The sequence below is a fragment of the Tursiops truncatus genome, chromosome 15, assembly GCF_011762595.2.
Source record: "Tursiops truncatus isolate mTurTru1 chromosome 15, mTurTru1.mat.Y, whole genome shotgun sequence".
Taxonomy (NCBI): domain Eukaryota; kingdom Metazoa; phylum Chordata; class Mammalia; order Artiodactyla; family Delphinidae; genus Tursiops; species Tursiops truncatus.
In genome coordinates, this window is record NC_047048.1 from 17,187,623 (window position 1) to 17,204,157 (window position 16,535).

Below are 16,535 nucleotides of genomic sequence, written 5' to 3' on the forward strand. Positions count from 1 at the left end.
CTGGACATCATTTGAGAAGGCATGTTTATCATTAAAATGACGGTGATGACGATGATGATGATGATGGAGAAAGTATACTTGGACGGGTGGGCTTACTGTGGACCTCCAAGCATCTCGTCCTGCTTAATCCTTCACTGGCCCAGGGATTAAGTTCCTACCATCGATCTGTTTCATAGATGAATTTGCCCAAGGTCAGAGAGCCGAGGAAGCAGCCAGGATTTAAATTCCAGTCCATGAGGCTCCAGAGCCCGTCTCCCAGCCACATCATTGTGCCATTGCTTGTCTCCTCACCAGGCATCATGCCGCAGGGGCTCCAAGCAAGGAGAGTTCAGAGGAGAAGCAGCAGCTCCCAGGTGGGGGCTTCTTGGAGGTGGTGTCATTTCAGTGCAGCCTTGAAGGATGCAGAGGAGGAAGGCAGTGGTGCAAAGAGCCTGCCATTCCTCTCAGAACCTGGGGGCCCACAGGCTCTGTAATTTGTCTTCTAGGATGTCACCACCCCCACCCATGTGGCTGGAGGACAGAGCTCCGTACTGGAGGCTCTCCCATTTCCCAGCTTTCGTGACCTTGGGCAATTCCCTACACCTCCCGGGGCCTGTTTCCTCTTCTGTAAAATGAGACCAGGGATGCCTGTGGCTCAAGAGTATGGAAGGGGATACCAGATGAATCTCCAGCTCAGAGACGGGCCTGTGCAAGGCCTGCCCTGGGTGCTGGTTCTCCCCTTTCTTCTTTCTGCCTGAATCTCCTCTTGGGGCAGTGGGTTCACCTCTCATATGGGTACGTTTTCCTATAAATTTCCCTCAAACAACCTTTTTCAAAAAGCAAATACTGCGCTTCCCTGGTGGCGCAGTGGTTGAGGGTCCTCCTGCCGATGCAGGGGACATGGGTTCGTGCCCCGGTCCAGGAAGATCCCACATGCCGCGGAGCGGCTGGGCCCGTGAGCCATGGCCACTGAGCCTGCGCGTCCGGAGCCTGTGCTCCGCAACGGGAGAAGCCACAGCAGTGACAGGCCCGCGTACCGCAAAAAAAAAAAAAAAAAAAAAAAAAAAGCAAATACCATTGCTGGATTCTTAGATCTTAGATCTGCCACATCTAGTGCGTATATTACAGCCCCTCTTGGCCGTTAGCCCTTAACTGTTCCTCATATCTCAGCCCTTTGATGATTCTGGTTGCATTTTCATGAGTCCTGTTGGCCATGATTACCTCTTTCCTGAAGCTGAGTGACTAGAATCACTAAGCACCCTCTGGGCGAGGGTTGTACGGGGTGAAACAGGGCGGCCACACCTTCTCCACTCTCCCCAGTCCTCTCCTGGAGCACATGACCACTTTCTGCGCTTCCGGCATAGTCACAGGTGGCCTTGTGCTCACTTGCCGCTGCCTGGGGAGTTCCTTGAGGGCCAGGGCTGTGTGGTGGGCACCTGTTCTTTTTGCCTGTCCAGCAACTCTCCCCCATCTTCCAAACACAGCCCCTCAGGTTCCCCTTGGGAACCACTCCCCTCCTCCTCTTACTCCTCGTGGTTTGGGTGAGACTCACACCATCGCCCAAGTTAATGGGGTGGCCCAGGAGTGGCCAGGCAGACCCTGCCACCCCCACCAGGCACAGGGCGGCGATTGGCTCAGGGATGGGAATGGGGCCCCAGCCAAACCTACGGGGGCCCTCCTCAGCGCTTTTGCTGGAACTATTAGGAAAGATGTGTTCTCTTCCCCTCGAGGTGGGATGTAAGTGTGAGGCTTCCAGTGGCTGCCTTGGCCTCCGTGAGGGAAGTACCTGCCTGAGATGATTCCAACATGAGAAAACAGAACTGAGAGATGGAGAGTGACTGATTTCAGTGACCCAGTTTGAGTGCCTGGATCCAACTATGCCTGAAGCCAGTGTATCATCCTGGATTTGTTAATTTCACAAGTCAGTACGTTTCGTTGTTTAAAGTCATTTACCTTGGGTTCCTGTCCCTTCAAGCAAAGGAGCGCTAACTAATACAGTCTGTGTCTCCCTCATTGCAATGTTCTCCTTCATACCAGTGGTAATGCTAGGCACTGAGAAGGTACTCAATGGAATCCTGCTGAATGAATAGAAGAATAATGTCACCAGCATCTTGTGGGCAGCTGTGTTCTGGGCAGATGTCTAAGAACTCAGCCCAGTGATTGCACACCCCCTTCTTGGGTCACAAGGCAACGCAGATAAGCAGCCCGGGTTTTCACCTTCCTCTATGCCCAATATAAAGTTCAGAGGCTGGTTTTCTACCCAGTCTTGTAACTACATTTCCAAATCAGTTTCAGTTTATTCCCACAAAACTCCTCCGTAGTGAACTTAGAGCCATTGGCAACCCTGGCAGGTTTCTCTCCTTTTGATTATTGATGACAATGTCAAACAAAACATAAATAAGAAAGTACGGCCCAGCTCCACCACTTCCTGGCTGCATGACCATGGGCAAATTGCTTGCTGTCCTGGTCTCTGCTTCCTTATCTGTAAAATGGGTGCAATAACTGTACCGATGGGGTTGAGGTGCCCGCCACACAACTGGCACTCCAGCAAAGGTGCCTTTTCAGGCTTCATCTGATGGCAGCTCAGGGGCACTCCCACTCTTCAGGTCTCCATTTGGAGGTGTTCTAGCTCTACTTTCTAATTTCCTGTCATCAAGCCAGCTCTCTCTTGGTGACAACACATCCCCCAAATTTTATGGCAGCTCCATGTTGACATATTTTTTAATGGCCTTTGTGCTGCAACCTCATCTCTGGATCTGTTCAGCTGTGCTATTGGTCTGTGCCCTTTGATCACGCACGTATTGATCTCTCGATTAATGAGAAGCAATTTGCTCGTAAAGAACTATGACAGGGGCTTCCCTGGTGGCGCAGTGGTTGAGAGTCCGCCTGCCGATGCAGGGGACACGGGTTCGTGCTCCGGTCCGGGGGGATCCCACATGCCGCGGAGCAGCTGGGCCGGTGAGCCATGGCCGCCGGGCCTGCGTGTCTGGAGCCTGTGCTCCGCAGCGGGAGGGGCCACGGCAGTGGGAGGCCCGCGTACCGCAAAAAAAAAAAAAAAGAACTATGACACTCTCCTCCTAGACAAGTCACATGTATATGATTCAATGATCGCGCCCAGGTGTTCAGTGGCACCATCCAGCCTGCCAGAAACTGAATAAAAACATTCTGTTCCTGGCATTAATGATGATAAAAACCCACATGGGTCTAATCAGCACAAGCCTGGGTTTGAGGCTGCCCCTGGGGTGGAGAGAGATGAGTGCAGAGCAGCTGGGCACATGGGATGTTGCCTGGCATTTCTGGCTGGTCCTGGAGAGTTGATCTATTCAGAAGTTCTCTATGGGGGGCGGGACCAGCTTGCAAGGAGGCATCTGGAATGCGGGCAGGTATTGTTGTCATAGATACTGGGGGTCTTAGTGGAATTAAGTAAAGGGGTGGGTAGGCAGGGATGCTAAACTCCTACAACACATGGGAAACTCCCGCACCATAAAAACTTGCCCCATGCGACATGCCACCGGGGCCCCAGTTGACAAGCACCGGGAATCCAGTCCATCAGACAAGGCTGAATTCACATTCAGAATAACAACCCACAGACTCTCTTAGCTACAGGACCCCAAGCCCAGCGCACGACACAAAGCCCCACATTAGTGCCCTTGTCCTTCCCCGTCCTGCAGATCTGTCTGGGGGGCCTGCGGAATTCCTCCGTTTGTTTTGTGCTTTGATTTGAATTCATTACCAACATTTTAAAACTCAGGAGACTTCACCACACAAATCCAGATTTCCAGCTTCTCTGGCCACCTTGGAGGATACGGACCCCTTGGCCCGTGAGAGTTCCAGGTGCCCACTGTCCCCACTGAGCCAGCTTCACTCCCTGACTGTCCCCTCCTAGCATCGGAGTTTGCAAACCCAGCTTTCTGTAAGGTTCCAGGCCTGAAGACAAAGCACAGTGAACTGCAAATGAACTTGCGCAGCCCTGCAAAGGCGTGGAGGACACGATACCCGCTCTCTTTCAAGCCAGACCACAAGCCTTGATCCCAGTCACTACACGTGGCATGGCTGCAGGCTTTTGCGAGAACCAGCACTCCAGAGTCAAAATCAGGACTGACTGAACTTTAAATGACATCAACCACCTTCAAACACAAGTGTAAAAGGACTCCTCCTTTATACAACAAGGCATGATTACAGGCTCAGATTTCCAGGGACCTTCAAAGCCTGTGAGATCACAGGTTGGCCTATTCAGGTGACTAATGCACAGGCCCTGCCAAAGTCTAGCTTTTCATGGCAAACCCAGCTTCTCCCAGAACCGGAGCAGGGAAGCGAGACGTGGCTCTGACGCGTCGAACAGTTTGCTACAGCTCAGTCAAAAGATGCAATTAAACCAGTGAATGGAGAAATAGGAACTGGGACGGCAGATATTATTCCAAGCTTCTGAGTGGAGGGTGACTGCATCCCATTCCTATGTGAGACAGCCTGCATGCTGTTAATACATCTAAACAGGATTTTGATTTGGCTAATAGGAAGGGCAGCCGTTGAGCGGCTTCATCTTACCGGTTCCTCTGCTGGAGCAATATTAAATACTCATCGTGTTTCTCATCAAAGTCTGTCACCATGTCCTTAGTGTAACCCTGAAATGAAGAAACAGAGCGGTGTGATATCGGAATGCAGGGAAGCTTTACTGAAGCCTGGGTACAGCACACACCACACAGGAGGCCGAGAGGCAGAGAGGCTGACCTTGACGAAGGTCCAGCTCCCTGGGCGCATCACCCTGGTGACCCAGAGCCCCAGAGACTGTCTGATGGCCAACTGGGTCTTGAACATACACAACTAACAATCTACGAAAAGGAGAAGGTCGATTCCCCAGCCTTGCCACTGTTCTTTCCTCCCATGTCCTATAAAATCAAGGACTCTGAGAAGACTTGGGCTTTACTGTTTTCTCCACACTCATGATTTTGTGATCTCAGTTGTCCTAACCAGATGGAACCCAGATCAGTTGTTTAAGAGGGGAAGCTCAGGCTTCCCTGGTGGCGCAGTGGTTGAGAGTCCACCTGCCGATGCAGGGGACGCGGGTTCGTGCCCCGGTCCGGGAAGATCCCACATGCCGCGGAGCGGCTAGGCCCATGAGCCATGGCCGCTGAGCCTGCGCGTCCGGAGCCTGGGCTCTGCAACAGGAGAGGCCACAACAGTGAGAGGCCCACGTACTGCCAAAAAAAAAAAAAAAAAAAAAAAAGAGGAGAAGCTCATCTTTCTCTTGCCATTGTAAGAAAAACGCATGCTTATTATAAACAGCTCAGTCGTTACAAAAATATATGACCCCCCCCAAAAGAATATATGACCCAGAGAGTGAAGGCTCCTTTAAAGCAGACATTTGTGGTTTCCTGCTTCCTCTTCCGGCCACAGAACTCTGAATTTCTTCGGGGGAACCATTCGGCCCCCTTTTTTCAGTTCACTGGCTTCCTTAGATGCCCATGAAAGTTCCTTTGGTCTCCTCTTGGGTCACATGACCTTGGCCTTGGTCTCAACCATCAACATAGTTCTCCCCTCAGCCACAACGATTCACTAGTCTAGGGATGAGCCTGAGCACGGCCCTTTGAAAGTCAGCCCTGGGACTTTGCTAATACTCCTGGGGAAAAAGCTGTTCTCTTTCCACTGGAGTGCTAAAGTGATGAGACGCAGGCCTGGAATTGCCTGAGAATGAAGTCAAGAAAGAAGACAGCAGATCCCAGAGATGGAGAGGAGAGATTCCCAATGACATAATTTGAGCCCCTGGATCCACCCATGCCTGAAGAAGTACTGGAACAACTTAGTTATTGCTTTAAAGTTTCAGCTGAGTTTCTGCCCTTTGTAGCCAAAAGAATTATAAGTCATATACCGTAACCTGACCATTAGAGATAACCCCTATTAGAATTTGTTACAGCTTTATGGAGGGATAATAAATGTATAATAAACTATACATATTAAAAGCAACATGTATATACCAGTAAAACCCCCATTACAATCTGATACATATTTCTCTAGATGTTTTTCTTTGTTTACAATATACATATGTTCATATTTATAAATACACACACAAACACACACATTCTTTTAAACAAAAGTCGGATTATACTGTTAACAATGCTTTGTAATTTTCTATGTTTCTTAACTAACTTTTCGCCAAGGAGTGGATTAAAGGGACAATATCAGCTTCATTCTAGTCACAAGTCACAGGGATTAAGTGTTAAATGGCAAGTAAGACATTTGTAAGAGAAACACAATTGGTGTGAAAATCCTAACGATTATCATGGGAAGAAGAAAAAAAAAGAATCTCCATCATTCTGTTCTTAGCGCCTCAAAATCTGGCCTTAACCCCACTAATCTACCAGAACTCTCCCCAAGGGTGACTCATAACCTCCTTAAGCAAATATAATAGCTCTTCCCAACTTCATCCTTTTCGACTGCTCCGGGCCATGGGGAGCTGTTCCCACCCATCCGTCCCCAAATTCCCCTCCTGTAGCTTCTGCGGCTCTGAATGAGCCTCCTTCCCTCCTGCGCCTTCTCTGGCTGCCCTTCTTCCTTGGCCTTGGACGTGGATGGTCACTGTCTCTGTCCATCTCACCTCTCTGGGTCTCTCTCCCTCTGTCTTCTCTTCTTCCGATACAAGGAAATGGGTCCCCTGGATGGGGAAGCCAGAGAGTCACTGCTAGTCCAGGGCTGACAGCCCAGTCCCCTTCTCTCCCCTTTTCCTATAGGACTCCAGGTTGTGGCCATCTGCTTCCCTCTTTCCCTGTCACCCCCACTTTTCCTCCCAGGCTCCCCTCTCTCTGGGCCACCTGGGGACAGGATGCTGTACTCCCATCTTCTCTCACCCGATGTCTCTGAAGCCTCTGGATTTTCCTGGGGTTTTCCGGCTTAACTAATCTGGCCAATCAGGAAGTGGGGAATAATAAGAAAGGGTGATTTTATGAAATCATAAGAAATTTAAACAAACTAGCAATAGGTGTTCCTATTCCTATTTCCCTGGCTTCCTGAGATGCCCAGAGATGTTCCCTTGTCCTCCTCGGGACTGAGCCCTGCCTCACCTTGACTGTGAGAAAAGCACTGTGACCTCCGCCCTCTGGACAGCTGGTTGGTTGCGGGACACTGGGTCTGGAGAGGATTCTCAGTTCCTTCCACAACAACATGTGCACGATGCGGACAGTTGACGCAGCAATTCCATATACATGATTCTCCTTTGATCTTTGCAGCAGCCTTTGAAGTGGTTATTAGTACCCCATTTAAGATACAAGGAAACCCATCCCATGCATCTCCCCGGAACACGGATCCTACTCCATGGCAATTTACATAACCATTTTGAGATATTAAAATGACCACTGATATATTATGGTATGCAATGAAATAGTCAATGACATTTTTAGATGAAATATGAGACTTCAGAGGAATCTCAGCGTGGGGCGGGCTGTCCTGGGCTTTTACCTCAGACCCTCAGGGAATACATTTATTCGCCTCTGCCAGCAGGGAGATGTCATAGGAAAGATTTGAAGAGCTCAGGCATATATCCAGCCAAACTGCTCACCAGCCCCGTGCTTCTCAAATGCTGATGTGAACACAAATCACCTGGGGATTGTGCTGAAATGCAGGTTCTCCTTCCGTAGGACTGGGAAGGGTCCCAAGCCCACACGTCTAACAAGCTCCCAGGCAATGCCCATGGGCCACACTTAGCCAGCAAGGCCCTAGACCAGCCCAGCTTATTCCCCACTGTTCACGATACGCCCACCTCTAATCAGATCAGCACTGAACTTGAGCTGTGAAGAATGTGAGCTTTGGAGTCCAGGCCTGGCTCCAAGTCACAACAGTGCTATTTGTTTCCTTATCGATCAAATGGAGGTAACAATAGTGCCTGTCTGGTTGGATTTGTCTTTCCCTCACAGGGTCAAAGGTGGGTTGGATGCAATAACAATAAAAAAAACATAGCACAGTATCTGGCACTTGGGTAGCTCTCAATGAACGTTAGTTACATTTGCATTTATGGAGTTCCATTATTTAACTAGTACTATCCTGGCCCCTCCCCACTCCTAGCCAGCTCATTGCTATCCTGATGCCTTAATCATTCGATTCCCTTTCCCTCCAGCCTCCACCCAAATCCTCGCCAAGGCCCAGCTCAGCTCCCCAATTCTCCACGAAGCCTTCCCCTACCATTCTCACCCCCGCTCACTTCAGCTCATTTTGAAACCCTGCAATTAGTATTAAATTATATACAATACAGCGTGAAATCACATATAATTAAGTGCTACACTGTAAGCCTTTAACTATATCTATTGCTCACTCATTATCTGGGGATTTGGAGACCTGGAGGTGAGTCCTGAACTCTGCTACTTACCTTCTCTGAGCCTCAGTTTCCTCATCTGTAAAAAGGGAATAGTAATAAGGTCTACCTGGCAGGGCTGCTCTAAGGATTAACTAGGAGAAAAGTAGAAGTAATTTAGGATCCGTTTCTTTCTTCTTCTTATTGATTCCCCAGCTGGATTATAAATTCCTGGAGCACAGAACTGGGGAAGGAGGGGACCATCATGTGGGGAGCCTGGAGTCCTGGGTTCGGGTCTCAGCTTCAACAACATCCAGCTCCGTGATGATAACTGCTAAGGCTGACTGAGTACCCACCTGGCTAACCCTCACCCTGGTCAGACGTCAGACACTACTTCTCCCCAGCACGGCATATTTCACTTTGCTGAGGCTTTATTTCTCAGGCTATAAAACGGAGGCATTAATTAATATTTAAGGCATCCCACAAAGGTGGGAGAAACTTAGAAAGCGCCAGGTTTATCATCACTGTGTTTCAGCAAACACTGATCAAGTGTTTACTGTGTGGCTGTTACCTATGCAATGAGGGTTTAACAAAAAACTGACCCAGCGTGCGTTCAGATTCCAACGTGCCTGTAGACAGTACCCAACCGCCAGCCAGGGGCCGATCTGCACAACCCTGCCCCCATCCCTGTTGTGTGCGGTGTGAACGGCACCCCCTGCTTTCATGTACCCAGTCAAGCAACACACACTGGCCAGGGGTCCCTAATATGGGGGATGGCCCGCAGCGGGCTCTGGGCACATCGATTCAACTGACTGCACAAGGGTACTATTCTGGGAAGAGAGTCCATAACTTTCATCAGATTACCCAGGGTGTCTGAGGCCAAAAAAAAGAGACAAGTGATGACAGCAAAATGTATAAAATGTGAGGCCAAGGATCTGAAGGAGGGAACAGAGGAGGCCCCTGAGGGCACGGCCAGGCCCCAATCCTCGGGAGTCACCTTCGAAGCGTAACTCACTAACTCACTCTCCCACTCCACGTCCAGTCCATCAGCTCCACGCGAAAAATACCATGTATCCAAAAGCTGACCACTTCTCCCCACTTCCCCGCTACCACACTGGTTCAGGACCCTTCACTGGCCTCCGGCTCCCGCCCTCACCCCTACAGTCCGTTCTCCTTTCTACAGCCGGGGGTCCTGATGAAAGGGAAGTTGAATCATGTCACTTCTCTGCTCTGGACTCTGCACGGGTCCCAGCGGCCACCAGGCCCTGCCCACTGGGCCTCCATCCACGTCCCTGACCTCCTCCCACTGCTCCACTGTCCTCCTCATCACTGCAGTACCCGCAACACCCAGCATGTGCCCACCTCAGGGCCTTAGACCCACCGTTCCTTCCCCCAGGTAAATACCCAGATTCCTCACCTCCTCAAGGCTTGTCTTAGATCTTACCTTCTCGGGGAGGTCCTCCCCAGCCATCCTATTCAAAATTGCAAGCTGTGCGTGCGCGTATGCGCACATGCGCACACACGCACACACACACATACACGTACACACTCCCAACCGCTCACTAATAATCTCTACTTTATCTTATTCATCAAGCCTTTTATTTATTGGGCCATCCCCTGCACTAGAATGGAAACTTCATGAAGGCAGGGGCTGCATCTGTTTTGATCACTTGTGTATTCCAAGCCCCTAGGACATTGTCTGGCACACAATGGGCCCTAAATGAATAAATAAGAAGACATCTGAGCTGAGATTTGAAAGTTGAAAGGTTTGCTGGGCAATAAGAGAAAGGCATTCCAGGCAGCTGGAGCAGCACAGGCAAAGGTTTGGGGCCCTGAAAAAGCCTGAAACGTTCATGGATTGGCCAGAAGTTGGGTTTGACTAGAGTGATGGGTGTCGGGGAGGCGTGAGTTAAGTACGGGAAAAGGTTTAAGGAATTTGGACGTGATGCGAAAGCAAAGTCCCACTGCCATTATTGTTATCCTTATCATCTTTATCCCTAATGCTGGCCCCAGAGATGGTGCAGAATTTTATCAATGGCCATATTATTAATTCTCTCTGGGGGAAAAAGAAATGGAATTGGAGAGAAACGCCAAGAATCAGTTATGCTTAAAGGAACTCGACAGAGTCTATATTTCAGGGATCACGTATTCCTCTGAGGCCAGAATATTGGAATTCTCCTAAACAGGGTTGATTTAGCGAGTGCCAGAGCCTGAGCTGCATTAACGAGCAGCTTAGAGCATAGGGCCGGTTGCCAGGGCTGGAGGACGTTGAGGACCTGACTTTGTAGGTGTCAAGTCCCAGCGGAGAAGAACAATAACTTGGAATGGTCTAATAATGAGCTGTGAACACACTGTGTCGGGGGCACCACAGAGTTCTTGAAGCACTTCCGCACACCTGACTGACTACTCCACCTGCCCTGCCCCTCCCCCTCCCCCAATGCCACATCTTAACTGAGGGATGATTTATGAGCGACAAGCGAGGTTACTGGAGCCCAGTCTTTGGGCCGCTTTAATGACCATTTATGATGCTCTCTGTGGTGCTTATTGTGGCTGTCTGCAATAATGCTATGCCCTGGGGTCATTATCCCCATTTTACAGAGGAGGAAACTGAGGCTTTGCAAGCTGAAGCGAATTGCCCAAAGGCCATGTCCAAGTGGAGATGGTGGACATTTGTTGTTTCTGTCGGTTTAGCATCTATTCATTTTCTTCTAGTTACATCGTCTTGGTTTTCCTTTGGGAAACCACCTCTCCTCCACTCTCAGTCCATGTGGTGTGGGTGGAAATAACACTGCTGGCACTTCAAGGGCGAGCACATGACAGAGGCCTGGCCACTCAAGGCCAGGCTACTCTGGCTAGTCCGTTTCCCTGGCCATGTGACTGGTTTAGGACTAGGCACATGCCCAAAGCCAGGCCAACAGACTCAACCCCAGGATTGGTTGAATCTGCTGGAAAAGTCCGTCTTCCTCTTCCCCTGGAATTATTAGCTGATGTGAGCTGAGAGCTACAAGGGCCACCAAAAGGAAGAAGTCATTTTTTTTAATTTATTTTTTTGGGGGGAGTACGCAGGCCTCTCACTGTTGTGGCCTCTCCCACTACGGAGCGCAGGCTCAGCAGCCATGGCTCACGGGCCCAGCTGCTCCGCGGCACGTGGGATCTTCCCGGACAGGGGCACGAACTCGTGTCCCCTGCATCGGCAGGCGGACTCTCCACCACTGCGCCACCAGGGAAGCCCAAGAAGTTATTTTTTAATCAACGGATTAGGTTCACTATTATGAATGTTCTTCTATGTTCCATGAAGAGATTTGTCCAAGAGTGATAGCAACATAGAGGGAGCAGAACTGAGGACACAGAGAGACAGACCAGATAGAAAGTAGAACTTCTTAAGCGTGTTCAACCCCCGTAACCAGCCCCGCGTGGAGCCAGCACTATCTTGGACTTTTAAGTCACAAGAGCTAATACATTCCTTTCTTTACTCAAGCCACTCTGAATTGTGTGTGTGTGTGTGTGTGTGTAACTCACACTTGAGTGAGTTCTCGGTGGTACAGTGGAAGAACTAATACTCAGAGGTGTCTGAATCTGAAGTCTGCCGTGTCCTACAGCCAGAGGAGCATTTAGTAGAGGATTAAAATAATTCCTTAATGAATATTCTCAACGATGGCCCTAAGCCCACAGAAAGCGACGATCCAAATGTATCTCACAGTACAAAACTCCTACTCTTCCTTCAAAACCCACCCCAGTGTTCTCCCAGTGATTCTGTTCTTCGTGTCCCAGTGCTGTATAGTAAGTCCTTAATGCATATTAGTTGAATGAAAAGGCATAGTTCTGAGTTTGCTTTTTGCGGCTTTTGCTGACATATCAGATGTACCCCCATCCTCAAAACAAGAACAATAAATACTCCGCATCTAGTATGCTTACATTGCGAGACCTAAAGCGATGGCTGAGACTGCCTCCTAGAGGTGGATCAAAACAACACAAACACTGAAGCAAAGGTTGGAGTGTCGCATGCCCTGGGTAGATGTGCCAATAAAAATCATATGCTATTCGCATACCAGGTAGATAATCCAAAGAAGACTTTGGCTTATTTCTCAAACACCTATGCACCATTATTTACTGCAACCAATGTACACCTTGAGATTTGATACTTAGTTTCAGGTTTGTAGAATATTGACGCAGAACCAGAATCTAGGGCTTCCTCCTGGTCTCCAGGACGTGGTACGCTGCATCTTTATGAAAATGTTTTTCTTCCACGGCTATCTAAAAAATCATTTTCAATACATAGCCGCTAGAAAATAATTAACGTTTCTTTGTAGTCTCAGAAAAGTTTCCTTGTAAGATGGCAACGTGTATTATAAACTATCTTTTAGGCTGGCAAATATAGATTTTTCTTTTTTTAATCTTGAATGAGCTTGCTTCAAAAAGGAAACTTTATATCAACGCCATAAATGGAAAATCATTATCGCCTGCCGTAAACCGAAGGCAAACAGAAATACGGCCCTGCTGAAATAGCACGTTTACATGCCACCTGCAGTGCTGTGCAAGTGTGCAAACCACGCACTGGGAAGCTCGGTGCCCGGAATTCCACGTCCACGCAACCCCGAGAGGCGGGAGGCGCTGACCTCATCTCCCCAATTCATTTGTTCTCTCAATATTTATTGAACACCTCTTCTGGACACACAGTGGGCACATCAAAGTCTCCACTATCACGGAGCTCACATTCTAGCAAGAGGAGACAAGTAATTTAAAAAAAAAAAAAAAGTAAATATATAGTATGTCAAATGATGCTCAGTGCTATAGAAAATAGGAGGTAGAGAAAAACAGAGGGAGTGGGGAGGGAGGTGCTATTTTAGCCAGGGGGTCAGAGAAGGCCTCTGGTGCAATGACTTTTGAGCAGAGACTGAAGGAAGTGGAGGAGATGAACCCCTATGGGAATCTGGACAAAGGGGGTTTCCAGGTGGCAGGAACAGCAAGTGCAAAGGCCCTGAGATGGGGGGCGGAGGCCATGGTGAGGACTCTGGTCTTACTATGAGGTGACCAGGAAGCTAGTGGAGGGTTTTGAGCAGACCTGCCATGGGCTGAGGCTGTTCCCACCGTCCACCCTGAGGAGAGCTTGGGAGGGGACGTAGGCCTGCAGGGCCCACTGGAAGCCCAGTAGTGTAAACAGCCTCTGACTGCTAAGGAGGGAACAAGGCACGCCTGCCCTTGAACTCCCAGACTGGTGCTAAACTGATTTAGGGCGGCTATTACCTGTCAGAGCCTCTAATCCCACAGCACCCGTCGCTTGGCCTGATGAGAGGAGAGAGGCGGCCTGGGTGGAATTTTCCCTCCAATCTCTGCCTCCACCACTTGATTTGCATCCGAGAATTTTTCCTTCTAACGGAGTGAACCTCTCACAGAGCGCATCCATCCCCAGGACCTTACCTATCACCTCCTGCCCAGCAAGCTGGGCTGCCTGAGTGGACGCTCTCCTCCCAGGGCTGCCCCCCCGCCCCCTAAAAGGGGAGCACTCAGGGCCCCTCCCCACTGATTCAACAAAGACTCCTTGAGCTTCTCCTATGGGTCGGGTGCTGCGCTAAGGGCCCGAGACAGAGATGGATGTAATCTGGCTCCACCACCCTCCTGACCTCATTCCCACCTCCTGCACCCCCCTCAGCCCAATAGCTCTTCAGGCTGTTTCTCAGAGAGGCCCCTTCCTCCTCAGGGCTGAGTTACTTGCTCTTCCCCCTGCCTGGATAGCTTCCTCTTGTTCATGGGCATGTGTGGCCCTTCTTGGGGCCTCTTCTGACTGTCCCCGGCCCTCACAGCCTCCTCGACGTGGCAGTACTTCCCTCTTTGGAAGTATCTCTGTTTGTTTGTTTGTGGTTCCCCTGCTGGGATGCCAGACCCATGAGGGCAGGGCCAGCGTATTTGTGGAAAGGAAGGGATGAAGAGGAAGAGAGAGAGAGGGAGGCAGGAAGACAAGATCCCCGTCCTCAAGGAAATTAGAGGAGCAGCAAAGACACTGCTCTGAGGCCAGGGAGTAGGTGCTGTGCCGGGGGCGGTGGGTGGAGAGGACGGGTCCTTGGCACCACTCCGGGGTAGGGCAGGCCCTGCAGAGGAGAGGACAGGTGCCGACGCTAAGGAGCTCAGAGGTGGACGGGGTGGGCAGGGCATCCGGGCGGGAACAGCGTGTGCAAAGGCCCGGTGCCAGGAGACCCTGGCAGCTCATCTCGGGGCTGGGGTGGAGAGTGGTCAGAGCATGCTGGTTGATCGCAGGGGAGAGCCCTGGCTTCCGACATTCCAGCCAGCTTAAAGCCCGATGAGGGACAAGGCCTGTTTGCGCCGATGACAGGTGCTGAGTGGTGGGGAAAGCCAGGAAGGGAGTGAAACGTTCTGCTCAAGTCTAGGGCGGTGCAGTGGGGCTCAGGGTCCCCATTTTGATGTTGTCTCACACACTAGTCGAGATTTCTGCCGTGTGAGATCCTGGAGATCCAGGAATGTAAAGGAGACGGTTCGCCCCCGTCTCCTCCCTGATCACGTGGAGCTGTGATCCTTTCCTCCCTCCCTCTGTCTCCCCTTCCCCCCTTTAGTTTGACTGAGCACCTCCTATTCCCCACGGGGACAAGTTCCCTTGCCTTAGGGAATGGACCATCTAGGGAGGGAGGCCAACTTTAAGCAAACGACCCCACCACCAAAGTACATCGTCAGCCATTTCTGGAGGCAGGTGCATGGTGCCTTGAGAGGTTTTCAATGGGAAACACGACTGTGGCAGGGAGGTGAGGTGACGCTCCATGGAAGGGTGACAACAAACACGATGTGAAGGACGAACAAGTTAACTTACGGGCGCAGAGCGGGGTGTGCTCTAAGCAAAATGAACGCACGTGTGAAGGCCACGTGGTGAGAGGGAGCAGAGAGTAAGAGTGAGACAAGCTGGGATGTGGGACCCTTTGCTGCAGTGCTGCAGTGCTTGCACCTGGACAAATGTCTCCTCAAGCTACAAATTACAAAGAAACTATAAGGGACTAAAAATAACTGCGTGCATGTGCAGTTGGGGCAAATTATAGACAAAAAGATACAGAAAGACCAAAAAAAGCCCCAACTGACACTTCTGAAGGGCCGGGAGCAAAAGCAGGGTACTGCGCATGCCCACTGCACTCACCACCTACGGGGTGGGCAAACCACCTAAGCCACGCCTCCGACCCCACCCCGGGACACACCGCTACCCTCACCCCATATAGGGTACCGGCTCCCCCCCCACCTTGGGGAGCAAGTAAGGGGAACTGTTACTTGTTCCTGCTCCTTCCAGTGGCTGCAGGGGCCTCAGTAAAGCCTTGCCTGAATTTCTTGTCTGGCCTCTAGTCCATTTCTATTGCTTGGGGAAGGCCAAGAACCCTGGTCGGTATCAAGAGGGACAAGGAATGACAGAGGGGCTGGAGCCGGTGGGCAGGGGAGCAGGGGTTGACTCAGGACTGAGCGGGCAAGACCACCATGTGGGCCACAGCAGGGAGTTTTTCCCTTAAGCCCAGACCAATGGGAAGCCACGTGGGGTTACTGGGGTAGAGGGTGGAGGTTGGAGTGAGAGGCAGCCAGGAGTGGGTGCTGTGGGTGTTCGGACAAGAGGTGTCAGCCACATGGAGGAAGCAGGGAGAACATGCTTCCAAGGTGAGGGCGGGGGACTTGGTGATGGGCTGGAAAAAGGAGGCGAGGAAGAACGAAGTATTGATGACTGTGCAGCCTCTGGCCTGGGTAACTGGAGGGGTGGTGGTACCATTCTCGGAGAGGTCAAGGCTGGAGGAGGGGCGAGGCTGAGGTTGGCTTGGAGCAGTCATGTGGCTACTCTGAGGCACCCAAGAGGCAGAGTTCGTGGACTGGCGGTTGGAATGTATAGGTTTGGGGTTCAAGGTGCATCGCACAATTAAGATGCCCCTTCCTCCCTGCTCACCATCCCAGGCTGGGTTACACCCTCCCTCAGCTGTGCTCCTGAAGCATCTTCACAGACTGTTCCCTGTCAGGACACTGATGAAAGCCACCATGGACATGGGCCTAGGTGTGTATAGTGGACTCTGTGCTATGGGCCCAGATCACCCACTCACACCCCAGCTGCTGGGAGCTGTGTCCCCTCCCAGAGAGAAGCCTGTCTTGCCAGTTATACCTGATCTCTGATACTGATTAATGACAAGGGTACAAAGACCCAGGCTCCTTGCCTCAACTGGGAACATCTCTGAAGGGCCACCCATCCCCACAGCTCCCTGTGGGGTCAGCAAGGCCGGCATCACAGTTCAGCTCCTCCCTCTGTCCAACC

At 50.8% G+C, this 16,535-nt stretch overlaps 1 protein-coding gene across 1 annotated transcript in view; it reads right to left on the reverse strand.

Moving 5' to 3' along the window:
* KATNIP (katanin interacting protein) overlaps positions 1–16,535 on the reverse strand; it is a 201,408-nt gene that overhangs the window by 145,340 nt on the left and 39,533 nt on the right. Inside the window, exon 3 of the mRNA XM_033841133.2 lies at positions 4,525–4,601. Within this exon, the coding sequence (XP_033697024.1) occupies positions 4,525–4,601 (77 nt within the window). The remainder of the gene's footprint in view (positions 1–4,524; positions 4,602–16,535) is intronic.